Raw genomic sequence first — 22,828 nt, forward strand, 5'->3', positions numbered from 1 at the left:
GGGGAAGGTGTGGCAGGTAAGGGAGACTGTTCCTCTCTGAAGAGCCCGTCCGTTATCCAGCATGGGTTGTCTGCAGCGGTGCACGCAACATTATGAGTGGACTAAGCAGAACTGGGGACCCAGCCATCCAGACCGAGTGCTCGGCCAGAAGAGTCTGCAGCCAGGTGACCATCACAGCACAGCTTGCAAACATTATCTAGTTCTCAGTCGCTCGACCTTGTAAATGTGGCAGAGAGAAAACCTGTGGTGCTTGGGTGTTTGAATAGCCAGATGCCACTGGGTTAACCAAGTCTACCACTCAGTTATGGTTTCTATTTTTAAAAATCTACCATCACACAGGCACTCTCTTTACTATTCTACTCCGTGGTAATGCTTTCTCTAAAAGATGGTAGCTAGCTGAGCGCAAAAGAAAGCAGACAGCAACAACACGATCAAATCTCTAGCTTTAGTTACAACTCAATCCAATACACTTTCCCACCTCCAGCCCCGGATGTTCAGAGTCTCTTATTTTGGAGTTAGACCCAGCTGGGGCTTGAAACTGGCACCAGACGTTCTGTAGCATTAGCAGATGGTGGAATCCTCCAGGAAGTAATTCTACTGTGGTTTTTCTATTCCCTAACCAAGTCTTTTAAACATAATGTGCTTTCTCACAGCTCACTCAGCCTTCTCCTTCCTTTCATCAGTCTCTCTCTCTCTCAGCTCAAGGAACAATAAGACAGACAGACAGAGGAAGAGAGAGAGACAAGGATAGATCCTAATCTCATCTACCCCCTAAACACTGGTAGAATGCAGCATTCTTCGGAAACACCAAAATTTCTTTCCCCTCGCAGTGTCGTTTTCCTAAGCTTTGTTTTAAAAATCTTTCTTGCCAAGTGTGGTGGTATACACCTGTAATCTCAGCACTACGAAGGCTAAACCAGGAGGATTTTGAGTTTGAGGCCAATCTGGCCTATATAGTGAGCTCCAGGCTAGTCTGTGCTACATAGTGAGAACTTGTCTCAAAAAAAGCCAGCAACAACAACAATAATTTTTCAATCTTTCCTTCTGATTCTTAATTTCAAGACAATTTGAATTTTTACCAATCACCCTTTAGCAGACACATAATGGGTTTGAACAGAAATATTCCCATCAGTCTTAACTTTCCAGCTGTTTTTATAAGTGATGATTATTCAAAATAAAAATATATCATAAAATTTTAAAACCTGTTAGACATTTCCTGTGCTTCTGCAAACGTTTTTAGCTGTTTAAATTTTTAAATAATAAAAATGAAAACATTCAGGGGCTGGGGATTTAGCTCAGTGGCATAAGCACCTGCCTTGCAAGCAGGCGGTCGTGAGTTGGATCCCTGGTACCAATAAAAAGTTAAAAAAAAAAATCTGAGTACTTAAAAATGAAAACATTCCTGAAAAAAGAGAAAAAAAGAAAAAGAAAAAAAAAACCCTGCCAAAACCAAAAGTAGAAATTATGTTTAAAACCGTTGTTCCACAAAATGGGAATATGTGTTGGTTTTTGCTTGTTTTGTTTCTGAGTATTCTTGGGTACACAGTATTTCCCTTCTCTACTCAGGCACATGGTGCCCACTGGTTCTATGGGCTCTCAAAAATCTGTCCCCTAACTTCCTTGTTATTGAGTCTGCCAGCTTTGGTTTCTTTCAAAGAGAAAGTATCAACCAATCCAATGGGCCTGCTGCTTATTGGTCCTCTGTTGTGCTTGCAGTTTCTAAAGATTAAATATAGGTAACAGCCATCCAAATGTTGTCTTCCAGATAAATTTGCCAGGTGGGCAAACTGGTATTAAGGAAATGAAGACGAGTTATAGAGGCAATCAGGGAGTATCTTAAACAGCATTAAAACTGTGACACACATTCATAAGCTATAACGAAACATGGGGACTTTGTACGCATCTGTCCATAACATTAAGAGTCACGACTTTAACAAAACCGTTCTTCTAGGAGCTAGCCTTGATGAAGGTATCTCTCCTTTTAACTTGTGCTCTGATATCTTCCTAACTTCTTCTTGGAGAAAGAGTTAGCAATGGAAGTCAGCAGCTGCAGGGCAGAGCTGACATTATAGTTCGTTTTATATATTATTGTATCTACAGGGGCATTCTAGTGCTCTTATGGACACTTTTACGTTTCATGTGCATCACAGCAACAGCAGGCAAAGGCAGACAGCTAATCATTCTCCATTTTATTGCTGGCAGCGCTGAGCTTCAGAGAGATGATGTTTTCCCGGTTCCGAGGCTGAAATCCACACAAGTCTGGCTCAGGGAAGAACAAAAACGATGGAAAGCTACTTTATGGACCAAAGGAACAAGCAGTGATATGAGTGTGGAGCCGGACGGCTTTTTCAATAGTTCTGTGGAAGTCATCCACCTCTGAGGTCCTAGGATGAGCCCCTTACCTTTAAAATGTGGGATAATATCTGGTTGTCTGATGGCAATGACAGGTAGAGAATGTTGAATGGGGAAGAGGGGACAGGGCCCGGTGCTCCATAAGGCGTTTTGATCCAACAGCCCTGATGTTGGAAAGGGCTTGGAAAGGGTTAATGCAAGGAGCACCAGACCAGGCTACTAGGCTAATTGATCAACCCGCAATTTTTTTTTTACTTGAGTTTTGATTTTTCAAGGATGAAATTTACAATAAGGAACACGTTGGCCTTCCACAAACGACCCACTGTAACCAATCCTAGTGGAAAATAGTTTTCTAAAGAAAACTAGGCTCTGGGTTGCTCTGTTTCTCCTAGGTTTTCAGAACCGAAGTGCGTTATCAGAGTGAAAAATAGCGGCAGCTTGGAAACGTCCGTCGTAAACTCGAGCCCCACAAACAGGCGTCTGCTTACAGCCCCAGGCGACGGCTCGCTCGGAGCAGCGTCGCCCAGTGGGCACAGGAGAATGCGTGCGCAGGGCAGCCCTCCTCCTGCAGCTTTGGCGGCCCGGCCGGGGGAACTCTGTCGGCGCTGGGAGGCGGGGTCGTGGCTGAAACGGCACCGCTATTGGTTGATTTCGCGGCGGAGGAGGGGCAGTGCCATCGTGATTGGCTGGATCTGGAGCCAGAGGGGGTGGGGCCAGTATATCTGAGGAGTCTGTTCGCGGCGCAGGCAGTAGGTGCTGGAGTGCGGCCCCGCCGGGTAGGACGGGAGTGGAGCAGGCAGGCAAGGGGACGGCAGCGACGGCGTCGTCGTCGTCCGTGGGGCGCAGGGCGGGCGCCTGTAGGGCTGCACCTTCCGAGGGCCAACTCCTCCCCGAGCCCGGGGCTGGGTTCGAGCCGTGGCGAGGCGACAGCACCGCGCACACCAAAGAGGAGGCGGCGGCGACAGCGGCGGCCCCAGCCATGCTGTGCTATGTGACGAGGCCGGACGCGGTGCTGATGGAGGTGGAGGTAGAGGCGAAAGCCAACGGCGAGGACTGCCTCAACCAGGTGCGGGCCGAGGGCCAGCCTGGGGCCCCTGCCGGTCCCCCCAGGCCGAGGGGCCTCTTGACGGTGCCAGGCGCCTGGGCGCGGCGCCTGCCCGGGCTCGGGTGGAGATGCAGCGGTGGCCAGCGAGCGCGCCTCTAGCCCGGGCTGCAGCTTCCTCCTACCCGCGGCGTGGGGCGCGCACGTGGGGCGCAGAGAACGCGCGCGGCGGGGCCCCGGGGCTGGGGGGCGCGGGTACCGCTGCAGGCAGCCACCCTCCCCGCACTTTCCTGGAAGAAGGCGTCTGGCTCACCTGCCGCAGGTGTGTGCGTGATGCCACCCGGGGGTCCCGTGAATGCTGGCAGCGCCACCCACGTCCCAGGGTAGGTGGCATGAAGCAGTCCTGGGCGCCGGAGTACAGTGGCAAAGGACAAGCCGGGCCTGAGTCTCACGCTTCTTCTCAGAGGGACTGAATTTTTCACTTGCCTTGTGAATTTGCGGGGAAAACGGGACCGTAGGTTTGGGCTATCTAGTCCTTGGATGTCTCGTCACATGTGTTTACTTAAGAGTGAAGAAGGGTTCTAAACAGGGTATGCATGCACAGTTGGTGGGAGACAGCAGCAAATGAGATCCCAGTAAAGCGCTTTGCCTTCGCATCCTCTAGACCTGGGATGTTTGGAGAATCGCTCCTAAAGCTTGGCTGACACTTGTGGCGTGTTTCCCAACGTGTTTGTTTTTTGGAATCCAGATGGTTAGAATTGTCCAGAAAACAAGCTGCCAAATCAGCTGGAGGGAATTCCAGTGCTTGGAGTAAAAAGGGAAAAAACCTTGTAGATTCATTCCCCCTCCTCAGCCTTTCGAGAAGGCTACTTTTGGGGACTCCTTTTTCTCTGTTGCACTTGAACTTGCCTTATATGTTTACTCAAGGAAGGACAAGGCTTCATATTAGAGCTAGGTTTTATCATCGTTGGAGCCTAGAACTTACAACAGGTATTATAAGACCCTTCATGTTTGTGTAAAGGATATGGGTTGTCTTAGACTCAGAGGGAGCCCTTGGGTTTGCCCTGACTGTGACTGCATTGTGCAATTTGCTTATCCACCCTGCATTCATTTGTGTTTTAGGTGTGCAGGCGATTGGGGATCATAGAGGTTGATTATTTTGGACTGCAGTTTACTGGTAGCAAAGGTGAAAGTTTATGGCTAAATCTGAGAAACCGGATCTCCCAGCAGATGGATGGGCTAGCGCCCTACCGGCTTAAACTGAGAGTCAAGTTCTTCGTGGAGCCGCACCTCATCTTACAGGAGCAGACAAGGTAAAGTGAGGCTGAAATAAAGCAATGTCAAATTCGCCTCCTATTCCATTCAGAAACGGACCCTTGCGACCTCTGGAGATGTTCCCAGGCTCATTTTGCTTTGTGTAGCACAAGTTCTAAGTTCCCCATAACTTAAGTTTGTTTTCAGTGTGTACCCCAAGATGAAAGAGTGAGCTGCCTTGTTGGTCTGGGTGCTGTTTTCAAACTCTTCTTTTGATTTGGATTGTCCTTATAAACTTAATAGAAGAACAGAGTTGAAGTCTTATAGATAAACAAAAACAGAAAAAGAAAAAAAAAAAAAAGCATGACTGACTTCCTGATAGCAACATTTAATGCCCGATAGTAACCCGGAGTAGGCAGTGTTACTATAGGTCATTGTAGGCTGTTCTAACTGAAAGCAGGAAACAGTTCCTCTTGGGTTACTTAAACTTGGTCAACTTCTTCAGCCTAGTGTCAGATTACAGTGTGTAACAGAGAACTCTGTCTGGCTCCATGAATAATTTTCAGAGTTTTTAAGTTTCATGAAAACTTAATAAAAGAATTCTTCGAAGGCCACTGTAACAGAGAATCACCCCACAAATATACTACTCATGATTGTTGAGTGTAGAATGTTGAATTCCTCTTTGTATTGTAAAAGTGAAAGAGAAAAGAAAAATTCTACCAGTGGTAATAGACAACTGAAGCATGTGGTTTCTGTTTTCACACAAAAAATGTGTTCCCTGGACTGACTGTAATACTTTTCTTAAGGATGAGCTAGTCTACCAAAGTGATGTTTAATATTTATTGCTGAACTACAGACTGAAATCTCACAGTGGCATGTTAAAAAAGGAAAGGATTGCTTTTAAAAACATGGCAAAGTTTGGATCCAAGCGCTGATATTTTTCATAATCCTTTGACTTGGAAATTTACCGTGCATATGAAAAATGCAATTCTGAATATTTTGAATAATGATCAGTGAGCAACATCCTTTAAGAATTCTTGACGTGTCATTTTTGTGTGTGTGTTTACCAAGGAACTGACAGAAACAATTTGAAATACTATCCATTTGAATTTGAAATCTCCCATTTTACCTTGCTTTGTAGCATTAAAGTTTGAGAGGGATGTTTAGTTTCTGAAGGAAGCTGGCATATCGAATTCTTAGTGCCCCTGAAAAGGTCTTGCAAAATATTGGATGCCAACTGTCTTTATTTAAGGGTATGCCAACTGTCTTTATTATTCACAACAGGCTTTTTATAAAACTTAAAGCTGATGTGTGAAGGTGTCTACTTTGTACTTCATTGTCATAACTTGAAGTTGAATAAAAGAAAAATGTAGCAATGTTGATTTGTAAATTATAGTTTCAGGGCCTTTAGATGCAACCTCATGATAAGGACACAAATTTGTTTATTAAATCTGCAATAACTTAGAGGATCAAATCCCTCATTTAAGCAGAGAATATCATAATAGCATGATCGGTGTGTGTGTTGTAAATGCATTCATACTTCATAATTGCCCACTAGCTGGTCTCCACTTGTGCTTTCTTATAATTGGGTCAGTAACTACCATCAAATTCATTTTATTCATCCAGCATTCACATTTTGTGAATTAGAACTTGAATCAAATTCCTATTTTATTTTTTTGCTTTTTTGACTCAGCTGACTCTGACTCGAGGTTCATGGCTAATAACACTCACTATCTACTTCAACTAGATAATTTTCATTGATTTTAAGCCCTTTTTGAAAGCATATTGTTGTATCTAAACTTTTGACTTGCTTTTAATAATATATTCAATTTTACTTGTTTTCATGTGAGATTAGCTGAAATAAAACACTAAAGTTTATATAGCACTCTGCTTTAGTAACTTGATAAAGTGATTTGTAATTGGCTTTTTGTACTTTTTAATTAGGACCTCAGAAGTTATTCTAAGCCTGGTTTACAATTAGCATTGTTTTTATATGCATGACACTATACAACTAAAACACTTGTTTGTTTTTCTTAATGTTATGTTAACAGAGTAAACCTTGTTGATGCTCCATGATCTGTTGTAGAATCTTTACATAAAATGATGTGAGTATACCCTTGATCTGTTTATGTAGTGAGTAAACACGGCTTTGACAGCCTAGTTAGACAGAAGTGAGTCTTTATTAAGTCAAGTCATCAGAGTGCAGTTATACTTGAAAGCAGCTGGATAGTTTTTTAAATGGTATTGAACTATACGGGCAGTGTTGTCCTCTGTGGACAATCAAGTGGCCTGCTCGCCATAGAGCTGGCCTACCCAGGGGCAGTTAACATACTGATTCACATCACATTAGGGAGCTGCTGAGGTGCAGGGCCAAAGGCCTGCATGTCACCAGAGTGCTGGGAAGCAGGCAGATGACCTTGCTCCTGGGCTGGCTCTGCCACTGAGGGCCAGCATTCAGCTTCCAAGCCTGAGCTGAGTTCTGCATCTCAGTGGGCAACCCAGGAAGAGATGGTCTCCAAATGCCTCCTCACAATAGCTTTGTAATTGTATCCTTGCTTTGCTTCATCTCTGTATTGTTTTCCTAAATAAATTTCCCGAAGACAGGAAACATATCAGACTTTGACTTAGATTGGTAGTCAGGGTTAATCTCCTCTCTGATTTGGCCTGATCTTAGATTTAGTTCTCCTCCTACACTGTTAGGTTTGCTTTTGAGTAGAGGCCCAAAGAGTAAAAGGAATATTTTTTTCAGACAGACTGTCATGGTTCAGGGAAGAGGACAGCAGGTATTTCCAGCACATGTTTGCCTCACAGTGGGTTGAAACAAAATATGAGTCAAATTCATGTATTCTGGAAGAAGATCTGAAATAATCCTGCAGATTGTTGCCTGTCAAAGCCTTTGGTTATTTATAGCCATTTAGACTGAATTTTTCGAACATTTTCAAAACCAGAGATTAGGAAAGTGTAGGCATCATTCTCACAGTGGTGATAATGCCGTCTACTCTCAATAAAACCTTTGTATTTCTGACATGACCGCCTTTTGTCATAGCTCTGTGGTCTTTGCTAGAGATGGTCTGGCTTAGTCAAGGATCACCAATACCTAAATTCCCTTTCCCAGCAAACAGCCACAATATAAAGACTCATTGAGTCCTGAACTAAATGTTCAAGAAATCCTGTATTCCTGGGGGTTACATTTCATCAAGATTTGGGTGATAGGAACAGCTCCCTAAATCCTGCCTACCTTCCTGCCTGCCTTTCTGAGCTCTGCTCTGTCCTCCAGCCTGCCTCCAGCCCTGCCAGGGAAACTTAAAGTCTCCCAAGACAATCTGTGCCTTTCCTTTGTAGCATTAATGAGCTAGTAACACAATGTTTTACTTATGTGACAGATGTTTATTGTCACTCACTCTAATAATCTCAATTCCATTAAAATTGATCAACATTGTATCCCTAGAGTCTAGAGGGTGCCTCTTGCATAAAGAGTTGTTGCATCACTCAATTAAGAAGTTAGAAATAAAGATAGCATAAACTGATACAAATTTTCTTATATTGACATGTTTTTTCAGTCTGCTTCTATAAACAAGTTGAGAGTAGCTAAAAGTCTGTGAAAGAAATCTCACTGTTAAAAAGTTGTGATGATCATTTTCTGCTTAGAACTTGCTCTGTAGATGTGCATTCTTTTGGTTGTTGGTGGGTGTCTATATGTAGTTCGGGCTGGCCTTGAACTCACAGTTCTTGTTGCCTCAGCCTCCCAGGTGCTGGAATTAACAGGTGTGTATGGGCCACCTGCACAACTTGCTCTTGGCATTGTTTCCTTTCCTTTGTTTTGCGCCATCCACACCCCATTCCAGATCATGTGTGACTGTTCTTATCTGAAATGAACTGCCTCTGTCTTTTACAGTATTCAGACAGTTATGCTGTTGGTTAATTTATTTGTTTCTTTTGTTTTAGGACCCACAGTCTCACTATGTTGCCCAGCTGGGCTTCTGTGATTCTCCTGCCTCAGCCAGTTTAGTTAGTTTTTAAACTACATCTGCAGTATCATTTATCTGATTTTAGTCACTTTGTAGTCTATGTCCTTATCCACTCAGTTTTCCCCCAACAAAATTCACATTAGTGATTGGAAATCCAGGAAAGATGTCCTTGTTAGAAATGTTCCCTGCAGACCCTAGGCAAGCATGATGCAATAATTTTAAACCAATTAAGAGTGGAATCAAATCTTATAAATGATATTCTAATGTATTAACTTTGTTAGTGTTGTCACAGGTTGACTTTGCGTGATTTGGGATGGATAAGTTCTATACAATGCCATTGTACTAGTATGGATCCATTATAAACATACCACTTAAGTTTGTCATTACAACTATGTACCTAAAAGTAGAATGACACTTTTTGTGTGCTTGTTTTCTGCTTGTCAAAATACAAAGTAGGCCCTGGGAAAGTCAAATGAAAACTTAGGCATGTGTACTATTTGTAAGAAGAGTATTAGCTGAATTTGTGAATTGAATTCTAGTGTGCTCATTTTTTTTTCTTTCTACTGACACTATAGGATGTTTGTGGGTTATTATGCAGCATTAATTTTAGCCGAGGACCTGCCATCTAGGCATCATTAGGCTTTCAATTTCTGACATTTATGTATTTTCATGGAGTAGCCAGGGGACATTTTTTAAATGGCATTTAAAATAAAATCCATTGATTTAGCAGACACTAGGTCACATGTAGGCAGAGCGACCCTTGTGAAGCAGCTGCAGGGCCACTGGGCATGTTTTCTCTCTGATAACCTGCTGCAGTCTGGTGTCAGCAACAGGATCTAACAGGTTACTCGGGGTTTAAAGGCAGTTCAAGAGATGTTTACGATAGGTCTGAAAATTGCTGAGCAGGCTGTGCGCTGTGGGATAAACACTTAGGAGCACTCCTGACTAATCTGGGTTGTTGAGAAGCAGATAACACTGTAGATTACAAGATTGCCCGGACAAGGTGTTTGCCTAGACAGGCACCTACAGGGGTGAATAAGCACATTTTTTGGAAGAGCAGACTGCATGCTTCAAGTAACAGTGTCCTTCCGGAGTGGATTGTAATCACTCTTGAACTGGGGTGTTTCCCTTCTGGCCTCCTCTGTATCTTTCAACTCCTTCAGGGTGTGAGGAGGAGCACACTTATCAGTGATTCTCATTTTATGTTTTGAGCTTTGAGGAAGACCTCCCTGAGACCCAGTAGAGACCTGAGTTAGTAGTTACTCGCTTGTGACAGGTTTTTCCATTAAAACCGCTCCATGAAGTAGATCTGATGGTTCCATTTATATGGAAACTATTTGTTCATTTTCTGAACCTTGACCTTACTACTATTTTTCCTTAACCTCTTATAAAAAATTTTATACAGATACGAAGGTTGTAATTTTTTACAGTGAATATCTATGTAGCCCCCCAAGATTTTACTATTAAATTTTTTATGACTGTTTCATTATATATTTATCCATTTATTGGTCCCTTTGCCCATCTAACAACCTTATCTTTTTTGATGCATTTCAAAGTAAATTATGTATAAGTATTCTTCCTCTTAAATAGTTCAGGTTTTGAGTGGAATGCAATGCTTACATACAGTTCTTGTTTCTTTTGATGCAGAATTTACCTATAATGAAATGCATAAATCCTAATTATACCAATTAATGAGTTTTGAGACGTAAATGTGCTTATTTAAACAAAACCGCTATGAAGATGTTACCACCCAGAAAGTTCCCTGTCCCTGGTGCCGCGCATCTCCACCGGTCTTCCCCACTCTAATCCCTTTCTGCGTATTTTCTGCTCTAGCTTTGTTGCAGTTGGTACTCTGTGTCTGCCTTCTTTTGTCCATCATAAATATTTTGAGATCCACCCATGCCATCGTGTATTGGTGGTGGTTTCTTCCTTTATGGCTGGAACTATCCCACTGTATGGCCATTACCACCATTTGTTGACCCCTATTCCTGTTCACAAACACCTGTTTCCCATGAATAAAGCTGCTGTGAACATATAAGTCCTTTTTTTCCTTTCTCTTGAGTAGAACAGTTGGGTCATAGAGTAGGCAGTTGTTTATTTTACAAGTAATTGTCAGACTTTAGAAAGCAGTTGTACCCGTCTGTTCTCCTATGAAGAAACAAGAGAGTTAATTTCCCTCAAATCCCCATTGGCCTTCAGGGTGGGTATACATGGTAGAGTGTTGGACTTTTAATTTGCATTTCTCCGGTAATTCATAATGTTAATCTTTTTTGTGTGTGTTTATTGGCCTTTCATAAATCTTCTTTTGAAAGGTATCTATTCAAGTCATTTATACATTTTTATTCTAAACAAATTCTTCGTGTATCCTAGATACCAGTATTTGTATGAGACGAGTTTTGTAAATGTATTTCCTACTGTGGCTTGTCTATTTTGTGATGCCTTTTGGTGAGTGGGAGTTTTTAATTTTGGTGAAGTCTAATTTATCCATGTTTTTTCCCTTTTGTGATTTTTGTTGACTGCATCCTGGGAAACCGTTTTACCCAGTGTTTTCTTTTGTGATTTTTGCTGACTTGCTCCTGAGAAACCTTTGCTATTCCCTAGTTTTAAAGATACTATTATATCTAGGATATAAAGTGTTACATTACAGTTTTAGCATTTACGTGTAGGCCATCTTGAACTGATTTGTTTCACTAGAAGTTTAAATATGAAAGAAAAAACCCAGAGCAATTCTGTTTCAATTTGATGCTTTGAAAATATAACTTGGCAGTGGAATTTCAGTTAAAGTAAACCAGTGTAGTTGAGTAGCTCTCTGGAGGGAGGCATGCGAGGTGGGATTGCAGCAGGGTCTGATTTCGGTGAGGGGTGGACCGGACCACACTCCCAAGAGCCAGGCTCCAAGTGCCTTTTAGGGAAGGGGTCAGGAGAGGTTTCAGAAATAGTACTTAGCCCTTCTACAAATGTTTTAGTTTGATAACTTACATGTTAAGTGTAATTGCAAATGTGGGTATGCTTTACATCTGTCCTGAAAAGCTCTTCAAAATGGTATAACTGGTGAGATAACTAGAGGGTATAAGCAAGAGTGACCTCCATAGTGAGCGGATCCGCAGCTTGGAGGGGTCCACAGAAAGCTGTGTCGTGGGCACTAGAGGATTGCCCTATGGGATGGATCATGGTCCAGGGGTGAGTTCTCTTGACTACAAACTCTTTAGTGATTTAACTTCATTTGTTAACACTATTGAAAGGCATTAAATTTTAAAACATAGAAATTTGAAGTACTTGGAAATAAAAGTATATTAGTATGTGGCTCTTTTTTAAAATTAAATTTTGGCCTATCCTTGAAAACATCCACAGTGTTACATTAGGTGTGAATTCACTTACTCATATAACACCAGGGCACAGGTTAGCTAGAATGTTTCACTATGGGCCTCCAAACATGGCCCATATATTGAAAGGATCCATTTTCTTAGTAACTGGGTGAAACTTAATGAATTGCAAAGTACAGGCCCCAGACTGTTTAGAAAATGGCAGTTTGAGCTTATATCCATACAACATATTCACAGATACTTGCTTAAGGCAAAGAAAACAGATTCTTCCCCCCAAAGTCTCTCTTTGTGATTCTGAGATGTAGCCTATCTTGAGTTAGATTTGCCATCCACTTTTGATCTTTAGTTAAAAAATTTTACTGTAGGCATGACTTCTTGACTCTGTCTGCTTGTTTTGATGTTGCTGGTAACCTTTCACCCACTTCATAAAAAAAGGAGAAGGCAAAATCCAGAAGCCAGACATACAGTTACAGGTCATATGGTTAGAAGGAAAAATGTTAGAAGCAAATACTGACTCAAACCCGCTCATCAGAGTAGTGTGCCCTTGGGGAATCCCCCGTCGCAAATATGTCTCAGCGCGCTGCCATCTCCCCTCCTGGAAGGAACACATCAAGGTCTACCAACAGATAGATCATCACAGCTGGTGACCTGAGCTGCCACTGCGGCCTTGCACTGCTCCCCACAAGCACAAACCGTTGTCCCCCAGAAGCCAGTTTGTGACTGGAGTTGCTTTGGTGGGACGTGTTCCTTCGCCGTAAAAGGCTGTGAGTTCCATGTGAAGAGGAACTATCAAACCAGGCCACCCCCGAGTCCCAGTGTGGAGTTGGGCACAAAGATAAATGCAGGAAAAAATCTTTATTGATTTAAAACCAAAATGGTCTCATAACCATGAAGCCGCACAAGGCAGGGAGGACCTGTCATACGTTTACCTCAGCAGCAGGTACAGTGGGCGGTGCAGCCAGACTGTAGGAAAGGCTACTCCCTGCCCCTCCACCCCTGCCACCACATTATTTTTTCCCAACTCTGACCCACGTGCAGGGACTGCACTGTTCTCTGGCTGCTGACCACCTGTTTGTATTTGGTCTTTGCTTCTTACCTTTCATTTTAACAGCTGTCTCTGCAGAAATAGGCATGAGGAATTTTGAAAAAAAGAAATTGAATCAATTTTGAAAGACTTCTTTTGCAGACTACACCCACTATTTAATAAAACAGAAAATAGTCTCCGACCTCATTCCAAGAACATAAGTGAAAAAAGAAACCTTTACATAAGCAGTAATTAAATTGAAAATTTGATGGTAATCTTAAAAATCTTTTGGCACATAATTTCTTCTTGGATGTAAGCATAAATTAGGATTTTAGTTTCCTAAAAACAGGAATACTTCTTCCCTCAGAGATGCTTTATAGATGGTCAACAAGATGAAACCCGCCAAATGACCATTTGAAATGCCCTTGAGGGTTAAGGCCACTCTGTGACACCAGGGTTTTCTGTGAATCCTGGCCCTGTGCCCTGAGATCTATTTTTCAAGCCAGTTGTTTTTGTGGTGATTTCTTTGCCCCAGCAGGGGCCCCTTCTCAGTTTAGCAGTATGTCAGAAACATTTTAAAGACTAACAGATGTTTGGGTTAATAAAAACCATGTTTATCCTCTTTCACTGGTGTTGTACATTCTTACTCTTGATTTCTTTATGGGTGCTTTGAATAAGGAGAAAACTAATATTTGGCAGAATTTGATAGTTTTGAATACTACTTTGGTATCGTTATTGAAGGCACAAAAGATTGAATTTGAGTACTTCTTGGTTCAAGAAGATGAATGGCTCTTGTCATCCTGTTATTTTAGGACTCTCAATGTAGTCTGTGGTTGTATTTATTGCCTTGCTTTCCCCTACGTCCCTTTCCTGCATTGCTCCTGCCACTCCCCCTACCTGGGCTGGCAGACACAGGTGTGGGGTTTAGATAGACACAGTGTTAGGCTGGAGTAATGACGTCATACTTAATGAAAATGGGGAGCTGAATTCACTGTGTTCAGAGCATTTCCCAAAGCTGTCCTTCATTTATTAATAGGAGCATTGTGACATTTAAGCATCTTCAAGAGGCTACCACAAGCCATCAAAGGAAAATTAAAGCTCCACATTTCCTAGAGACAAATTTTATTACATAGACCCTGTGTGGTATAGTGTCTTATTCTTTTTAGAATTTTCAGCATTATGGACAATATTTGAATTTCCCCAGGAGTTTTTAAATGTGACTTGCCTTTTAGTAAATGTAAAATACAGTACTGTATACAGTTAAGACAGCCTCATACAGACCTAAGCTAAGGTTGGACTATAAAAGAATCATGCCTAAATCTCAGCACTCTGGAAGGCTGAGAGGCAAAAAGATTACAATTTAGAACCCAGCCTGGGCGAATTATTAAGACCCTATCTCAAAAAATTAAAAAGAGGTGGGTATGAAGGCCCTAGATTCCATCCCCAGTAAAACAATTAATCAATAATCAATGATAGATCTGTGCAGTTTTCTGTACATTTATGGAGCTCTCTGATGTTAGAGGTGCTTATGCAGTTAGCTAAACCATCCTAGCAGTTCACCACATCACATACAATAGCGGAGTGGATGGTTTGCCTGTGACATAGACCAAATGGTATCCAAGTGAGAGGACAGGAAGAATGCTCATCAGGACAAAGGGAACAGCGCGAGCAGATTTTCCAAGGGCAGGCCTGGTGTCTGTCCTGGGGCAGAGTGGCTGGAGGTCATGGCTAGAGATGAAGCTGAAAAGCTGGAGCCGAATGGAGGAAAAGCCGGGGTTTCATGCTGCCATCATGCATCCTCATCCAGGAGGATTTGAGCAGAAAGAAGCAGTGTATTTGTGCCAGAAGTAAACAACTTGGAGAGTCCCTTGCAGGGTCTTCGGGAGAGCGGTGCCTTGAGGATGCATCAACTCAGACAGTTGAGAGCTGCAAGGTAGACAGAGGAGATAGATGCTGGCTGATGGAGCTGTTTAACATTGTATCAGAATCTACCCAAGATAGTATTTCTGATTAAGGAGATTTGTTTTAAAACATAACACAAAAGCTTGGGTATAATTAGTTTATATCTTGTGACCCCATTGCTACTGAACTTGTTTTCGGTAGATGTGTTTTGTTTGTAATGTTCACTACAGTGAAACTTAGTTCTTAGACATGTCTGCCTGCGTGCTCCTGATAAAAAGGGTTCTAGAATGGCAAGCATATTCAGCATGACTTTTAAAATTGCTCTCTTTTCCTTATTTGAAAGGAAAGTACTCGATTGTGAAAGCTCTAGACAGGTTGTTTATTGCAGTGTTGCAGTCAAACTTAAAACCTTGTCCTTGGAAGGCAACTTTACCACTGAGCTGCCCCAACCCACCAGGCTCAGATTGGGACTCCCTTATCCCTGAGCCTAACCTTCTTCCTGCTCTCCTTGCAGACATATCTTTTTCCTGCACATCAAGGAGTCTCTGCTGGCCGGCCACCTCCAGTGCTCCCCAGAGCAGGCCGTGGAGCTCAGTGCCCTCCTGGCCCAGACCAAGTTTGGGGACTATAACCAGAACACTGCCAAGTACAGCTACGAGGAGCTATGTGCGAAGGAGCTCTCCAGCGCTGTCTTGAACAGGTGAGGTGGCGGCTCGCCTAGTGAGAGCGCTCACAAAGCCTTTGGTGTGGCAGGAACCTCCAGAGGAAAGTAAGCCCCTGGTATCTAGGGATGATCCAAGATGTCAGGGCCAGGCCATGGCCCAGTGTAACCAGTTATTATCCAAGTATTTGGTAGTCTTTTGAGGAATGTATAAACACAGAACATAGACCATACAAATGCATACCTTATATGAAATAATATGAAATTCTCACAAAATGAGAATAAAAATGCACATGTCCTAAGACAATAAAAGTCTTACAATAAAAAGTATACTGATGTTTTCTTCATGCCAGCAAGAATTAAATCAGGAGGCCTAATACAGACATTCAGTTATCTATTCCTATATAACAAACTACCCCAAAACTCGGCTTATAATAACAGGCCTCCTCTTGTGGCTGAGACTCTGCTGTGAATTGGCCCCAGCTTTGTGGGTTTCCTCTTAGGATCTCCCAGGAGACTGCTGTCAAGCTGCTAGACTTCAGTTTCAGCCAAGAGAGGAACCCACAGGCAGTACGATCCCTGGGGTCCGTTGGCCACCCACTTCCCTTACCACACGAACCGTTCCATGCTGTGGTAGCCAACTTCCCCCAAGATGACTGGTCTAACTCAGAGCAAAAGCTAAAAGCCAAGAAGGAAGCCAGACTCTTCTGAAACTTAATCTCAGAAATGAATCACATCCTATGACCTGTCCCATATTCTCTCCATAGAAACAAGTCACTAATCCAGCTCCCACGCAAAGAAAGGAACTTCCAAAGGACATTCCAAAGGATAACCATGGGTGGGGCCCCAAGAGCCACATGAGAGCTCATCCTTCACAGTAGAGCAAATAAACTTCCTTCAGATCCAACAAGTTATTGACTATGCTAGGTTATAATGAGACATATCACATACATATTGATAACATATGCAGAGTTCCAGTGTATCAATTTGTCTTACATATATATTTTGAGATTTTTCAAAATTTTTTATCACCAGCCAGCATCCCCAAAAGTGTTCCCTTTTGAATATTGATAATCAAGATCTTGAAGAGTATCTTATAAGTGTCTTACAGTAGTTTGCTAAATAAGTGGAACATTAGTAACATGAGGTTTTTTGCTTTTGTGATTCATAAAAGACAACATCATCATACTTCTCTGTTGAAAATTAGATAGATTAATGTCTAAAGCCTGTGAATTAATCTCTGCGTCTGTCTCTGTACTCTCCTGGTGTCCTGCAGCATCGTTGCAAAGCATAAGGAGTTGGAGGGGACCAGCCAGGCCTCGGCTGAGTACCAGGTGCTGCAGCTCGTGTCAGCAATGGAGAACTACGGCGTCGAGTGGCACGCCGTGCGGGACAGCGAGGGCCAGAAGCTGCTCATTGGGGTCGGGCCCGAAGGGATCTCCATCTGTAAAGATGACTTTAGCCCGATTAATAGGTAACCCAAGCTTGAGTCCTCTTAGGGCTAAGCATGTGTACCTGCCTGAAGTTCTCACTGTGAAAACAGCAGAATGGAGGGGGGTTCAGGAGACGTTCATCTCACAGGAATACCATGTTTCATTTTGAATTCACATTAATTTTACTCAGGCCTTAATCCCCATGCAATTGTTTTTCAAGTGCTAATGTTAACCAGTGTGACAAAATGTTTTGAATAAGTTGTTCACGGCCGTAAAATTCTCCTTCTGACCTCTGCACGCTCATCTTCACGTGCTCTGAACTTGGTCCCAGGCTTCTCTCTGCACATACACAGCTGCTTTTCAGTGTCAGGGTAGCACAGGCTGGGCTAAGTGTCTGGGTTACTGCTGAGTTTCATTGAGGAATGTCGCAACAGAATGCTTCTGCCGGACTGGCTTATTTTTTCTCTTCCCGTCTTTTAGGATAGCTTACCCCGTGGTGCAGATGGCCACCCAGTCAGGAAAGAACGTGTACTTGACCATCACCAAGGAGTCTGGGAACAGCATCGTGCTCTTGTTTAAAATGATCAGCACCAGGGCAGCCAGCGGGCTCTACCGAGCCATCACCGAAACACATGCTTTCTATAGGTACGTACCTTAGTGTCGCAGTGCTAAAAGTTTTGGGTGACAAGCAGGCTTTTATGATTTCTTCTACTATGATGTCAGTGGGTCTTGTGTAGAATGTAAGACTCAGGCTGCTCTTAAACCTTTTGTTCCGTAGGGATGGCATGTCCATGTGACACGGTCCCTTTTCCCCACAGAGTGCACGAATGTACCAGCCGCACACGCGCCCTGGCTGCTCCTTTGCCTTATTTTCTCACATCGCCCACTCCCCCAAGATGACCCTGGCCATGGGGGCAGGCTCTTGTTTTGCTTGTACTCTTTTCTGGCTGGGTGACACAGGTTGGCTTTCCCTTCTACGAGAAAACCTGTCCCCAATCCTCACTACCAACCTAAGGAGTTTTTATTAACACTATCAGTCCCTTATCCCAGAGAGTGCTTTCAAGATGAACTGTGATTGGATTCAAATATTTGGAAAATTAAGGCCAAGAAATTTAATTGGTAGGCAGTCTTTTTTTTTTTTTTTTTTCACTTTTAAAATAGACACACAGATTGTGGAGCAGAATGGAAAATTTGTAGACATTTTTAACATAAAAGCTAAGTCTTCAAAAAGGAATTTCCTTTATTTTCTTCCTCAAGCTGTTCGGGCCTGCATCTCATAGCCTGGGAGAGGAGCGAGGTGTCCTCTGGCTGTGCATTCGCACTGCCTCACTGCAGGCACTTTGGAAACCCTTGAGAATGCTGAGCTGCTTAACATGCAATGCAGGGAGAACTTCCCCCAGGACACGTGTGTGTTCGCACTGAGGCAGGGCCTGCAATTCCGATTTACCAAGTTCCCCACCCTCTTAAAGCATGTGTGCAAACTTGCCTTGCAGGTGTGATACGGTGACCAGCGCCGTCATGATGCAGTATAGTCGTGACTTAAAAGGCCATTTGGCTTCTCTCTTTCTGAATGAAAACATCAACCTCGGCAAGAAGTACGTCTTCGATATTAAAAGAACATCAAAGGAGGTGTATGACCACGCCAGGAGGGCTCTGTACAATGCCGGCGTGCTGGACCTCGTCTCCAGGAGCGGCCAGAGCCCGCCCGGCTCCCCGCTCAAGTCCTCCGGGAGCAGCATGAACTGCCGAAGCTGCGAGGGCCTGAGCTGCCAGCAGACCCGGGCCCTGCAGGAGAAGCTGCGCAAGCTGAAGGAAGCCATGCTGTGCATGGTGTGCTGCGAGGAGGAGATCAACTCCACCTTCTGCCCTTGCGGCCACACCGTGTGCTGCGAGAGCTGCGCGGCCCAGCTGCAGGTGAGGGGCCGCCTGGCCCGCTGTCACCCTCCAGGCAGCAGTGGCTGGGTGCCCTGGGTGGCCAATGCACAGGGAGTGCCCATCTCTTCTGGGGAGGGCTTTGGGTTTGGTGGCCCTTTGGAAACAGTTTTGGATGAGCGTGCTGTCTTCCCAGCATCGTCGCTCTGAAGCCTAGACATGTTTTCAAGTTCTAGAAACGAGGTCCAGATTCATGCAGTCCACATAGTCAGCGACTAAACCCAGGGCTAGAACCCAGGCCTGCTTCTGCCATTTCATGTTGCCTCTTATTCCTGATGGTAGGGGGAATGTTTTAGTATTTGCCTAAAGTACTAGGGAAAGAATACTGTGCTTTGGGGGTTATAATTAACTTAGTTGCCATGGTGGATCGCTTACTTTGATTATTTATTACTAATTTCTTTTTATAACTATAAACGTCTCTAATGGCTTCTTGGATTGGTTGCTACTGATTAGCAAGTTAAATTAATCTTAATAGAGAACATAATGATAGCAGGTTGTTTTTTTTTTTCATATTTACTGTTCCAGTGATGTATTTTCATTCGGTTTCATTTCTCAGAAGCATGTGCTAAGTCACTGTGGTTTATATGAAACCAAAGCTAACACTAAATGTCACCCAGTCCTTCAGACACTGCTGATCTTACAGCTGCTCTTAGAGCTGGAGGATGTGCACCCAGGCCACCCATGTCCTTCCTGAGAGTTGATCATGCCACCTCAAGGAGTGATTTCCCTGGGAACAGGCTCAGACTGGCCTCTTTTTGGCCTCCTGTTCTGCCCTTGTGCCTCAGGCCTTTATTGTGGCTAACAAGGAGCATGTGCTTGCTGAGAAGCCACCAGAGAGCAAGCCTGTTGCCCCTGAGTGGGAACAGAACCATACTCAGGCCACATGGGCCTCTACCTTAGCCATCTGAGCCAAAGCCGCACCGTCTCTGGAAGGGTCTCCTGCAAGGTGATTTGAGATGTCACAATCTACTCTTGTGGGGCCACAGCCTACTCAGAAAGAGTCCTGCAGGAATCATTTTCCTCACTGTGCCTTGCTAAGAGCTTCACAGAAAGCCCGCTTCACTTCAGTATATGCATTTTCATACATATCTTGAGGCCTTTATAAAGTAAACAGAGAGGAAAGATCTCTGCCAATGGAAAGCTTAGAAGTCATTGCGATCTCAGCTTATTTAGAAAATTCATACCAGGGGTAAACACCGCCACCCAGGGCCTGCAGAGCCGTCCTAACCAGCTCTGTTGGCTTCTCTCTTGCAGTCGTGCCCAGTCTGCCGGTCTCGCGTGGAACACGTCCAGCATGTCTATCTGCCAACTCACACCAGTCTTCTCAATCTGACTGTCATCTGACTCATCTGTCCTGCATTGGTGGGACATGCCATGTTTCCACGAACTGCACTATTGTAAACTATAAGAATGGTAATTTTGTGGCAAAAATAATTTCACTCCCAACACCCATCTGCCATGCAACCTTTAAAACACACAGGAAAAAAAGAAGAAAATCAAGACTCCAGCTCCTCCTCACTGCAGAAACACATCCATGCATAGAAACAACAAGCCCAGTGCGGGGAACAAGGAGGAGCCGGGCACAGACACATTCCTTGGACTTTGATTTTTTTTCTTGATCAAATAAAGGAACAGGTAAAATATTTGTCAGTTAAGGGGCAACATAGCCAAAAAGTGGGTACACCGTTATAGGAAATGGTGTTCTAAGTCTCCGAGGTAAGTCTCTTACCTGCCACAGATTTTATAAGAAGTAGTTTTAGGAATTTACTTGGTTCTTTTTTGTATGGCCATGGAGCACGGAGCATTTGTAATAGAAAACAGTTTTCTTAAGTAGTTGTCATTCTCATGTCATTTCTGTTTTTATAACTTGTTCAAGAATGCTTGGAACACAAAAAGATTTTAAAGTCGGTTCTGTGGTGGTGGCATCCACCTGTAATCTCAGCTTTGGGAGGCTCAGACTGGAGGATGGAGAGTTAAAGCCCAACTTGGACAGTTTAACAAGACCTTGTGTCCACAAAACAAAAAAACCGATTTTGAAAGGTTGGCCATGATGCTGTCCATCAGATTTAAATCATTCTTGGTAGGAAGAAGCAGCTAATCCAACGGGGAGCTTCCTATTCCTTTTCCCGTTTCCTCTCCGTATGCCCCATGCTTTTTGATCAAAAGTAGCAGTAGGCAAGCATGTCTTGGGCTTTTGTGAGTTAGTGGAATATTTTAAGATGAAAAGGGAGAGCGTTGCCCTGGGAAGGGGGAGCCTAGCACTGAGGATGGGACCTCCGGATGCACTCATGACAGCCGTTCTTTGCTTCTCCCAAGCACTCGACCCCAGCACCACCACGGGTGCCAGAAAGATCAAACCTTTTACAGCCTTATAATAGGTTTCTAGGTGTCATTTCCTCTTTTTGTGTGTTTCAAGTTTTTCTCATTTTTGTTCTGTGTATGTGTGTAAATGCTTAAATCTTTCAGTCGCCCCCTCTATGTCTTTCAGAGGGGTTTTGGTTCTTTTGTTCCTGTATCCACTCCTCCTTGGGCATTTTGGAAGCTGATCAGTTAGCGGGTTTTCTAGGATGTCAGGAAACCTGGATGACCTTATCGGGTGCAATACTAGCTAAGATAAAGCTAGAAACTTACACTGTCACTTTACTGAGATTTCTGAGTATACTTTTCATATTGCCTTAATGTAGCAGTAACGTGTTATGCATTTGTTTCTTTGCACAGACATTTTGTCAAATATTAAAACTCTACTTTTTTATGGCACATATTAGCATATAAGCCTTTATTCCAAGAGGTATTTATTTTTTCACTTGTAAAAAAATGATGTTTCCACAGAAAGAACTCTGTTATATCCTAGAGGACTTCTGTCTTTTATATTCAGGATAATAAAGACTTTAAAGCAAACACAGATGCCTGTATTGTCACAGTTATTGTGATTTAAGCCAGTTTTATTCAGTTAAAAGAAACAAGCAGTAACATCAAGGTCGGTGTCTAATTTGGTCCTACGTGGAAAATTTGAAAATGTGTGTGGTGTTTGGTCTAACTGAGACCATCTCACCCAGGTAGGTTCTCTTTCATTTATGTTTTAGGGTCATAGGGTTGAAAAGTAATGTAGTACACCTGAGCAGGTGAAAATTGAGAGACTGCATACAAAGAAGTTGTGAAATTGGAAAATAACAGTTCAAAGATTAAGCTGATACCACTGATGAAGACTGGTCAGAACAGGTGTCATTGGTGATGGCGAACCTTTTAGAGAGCAAGTGCCACTCTGCAACCCAAAACCCATTTATATTTTGCAAAGTGCCAACACTGTAACTAAACCTGAATTCTGACGTTTTAGTTTAGAAAAAAAATTCATACACTTAATATCTTTTGTTTTAAAAACACAGTAACACACATGCCATAGGTTCCCCACCACTGGTGCTAGCAGGAAAGGTCTTGGGCACAGCCTATGATGCCTTCCTGCAGGGCTGCTGGCCTGCCACTGCTAGACCCTAACTGCTCTGTGCCTGCTGATACGTGCACAATTGTTTCAGGAAATACTTCGTGAAATAGAGATTATCGTAAATGTATGTCACTGATAACCTTTAAATAAATTTTAAAAATTGGGAGAAAGATTTATTTTCTATATACCTACATCTAAGTGTATCTTCTATGAGCGTCTCAGCATTAAAAACATATATTGAGCAGCTACTATGTTATTGGACCTGTAAATTTTTAAACAAAATTTACTGCATGTCTAAAGCATAGAAATTATAGACTCCAGTACTGAAAATTTAACAGTCAAGAAATGACTGGTCCAAGATGCCTCTATTATGTACTTAACCTGCAATATGTACTATGTCTTTATAGAAATTAATATTATTTCAAATATATAATCAATGGAGGAGATTTTAGTCATGGTAGCTAGGTTTATGGAAAGACAGGTGGGTAGCTTGAGTAG

The 22,828-nt window shown here is 43.1% G+C and overlaps 1 protein-coding gene across 1 annotated transcript; it reads left to right on the top strand.

The window, feature by feature from the left end:
- Positions 1-3,091: 3,091 nt before the first annotated feature.
- Mylip (myosin regulatory light chain interacting protein) lies at positions 3,092-21,789 on the top strand. The gene is made up of 7 exons (XM_063259907.1): positions 3,092-3,418; positions 4,517-4,707; positions 15,380-15,565; positions 16,803-17,000; positions 17,440-17,604; positions 18,453-18,873; positions 20,146-21,789. The coding sequence occupies exons 1-7, from the start codon at positions 3,332-3,334 to the stop codon at positions 20,233-20,235; spliced, it is 1,338 nt and encodes a 445-aa protein (XP_063115977.1). The 5' UTR covers positions 3,092-3,331; the 3' UTR covers positions 20,236-21,789.
- The last annotated feature ends 1,039 nt before the right edge of the window (positions 21,790-22,828 follow it).

Source organism: Cavia porcellus, unplaced genomic scaffold (genome assembly GCF_034190915.1).
Source record: "Cavia porcellus strain 051 isolate PalLab524CR breed Dunkin Hartley unplaced genomic scaffold, mCavPor4.1 scaffold_13, whole genome shotgun sequence".
Taxonomy (NCBI): domain Eukaryota; kingdom Metazoa; phylum Chordata; class Mammalia; order Rodentia; family Caviidae; genus Cavia; species Cavia porcellus.

Excerpts from the sequence above, each read along its gene's own strand:
- Mylip (XM_063259907.1), top strand. The coding sequence starts at position 3,332 with ATGCTGTGCTATGTGACGAGGCCGGACGCGGTGCTGATGGAGGTGGAG. Across the intron at positions 15,566-16,802 it reads TCCAGCGCTGTCTTGAACAG|CATCGTTGCAAAGCATAAGG; the intron begins GTGAGGTGGCGG and ends GGTGTCCTGCAG. Across the intron at positions 18,874-20,145 it reads GCTGCGCGGCCCAGCTGCAG|TCGTGCCCAGTCTGCCGGTC; the intron begins GTGAGGGGCCGC and ends TCTCTCTTGCAG.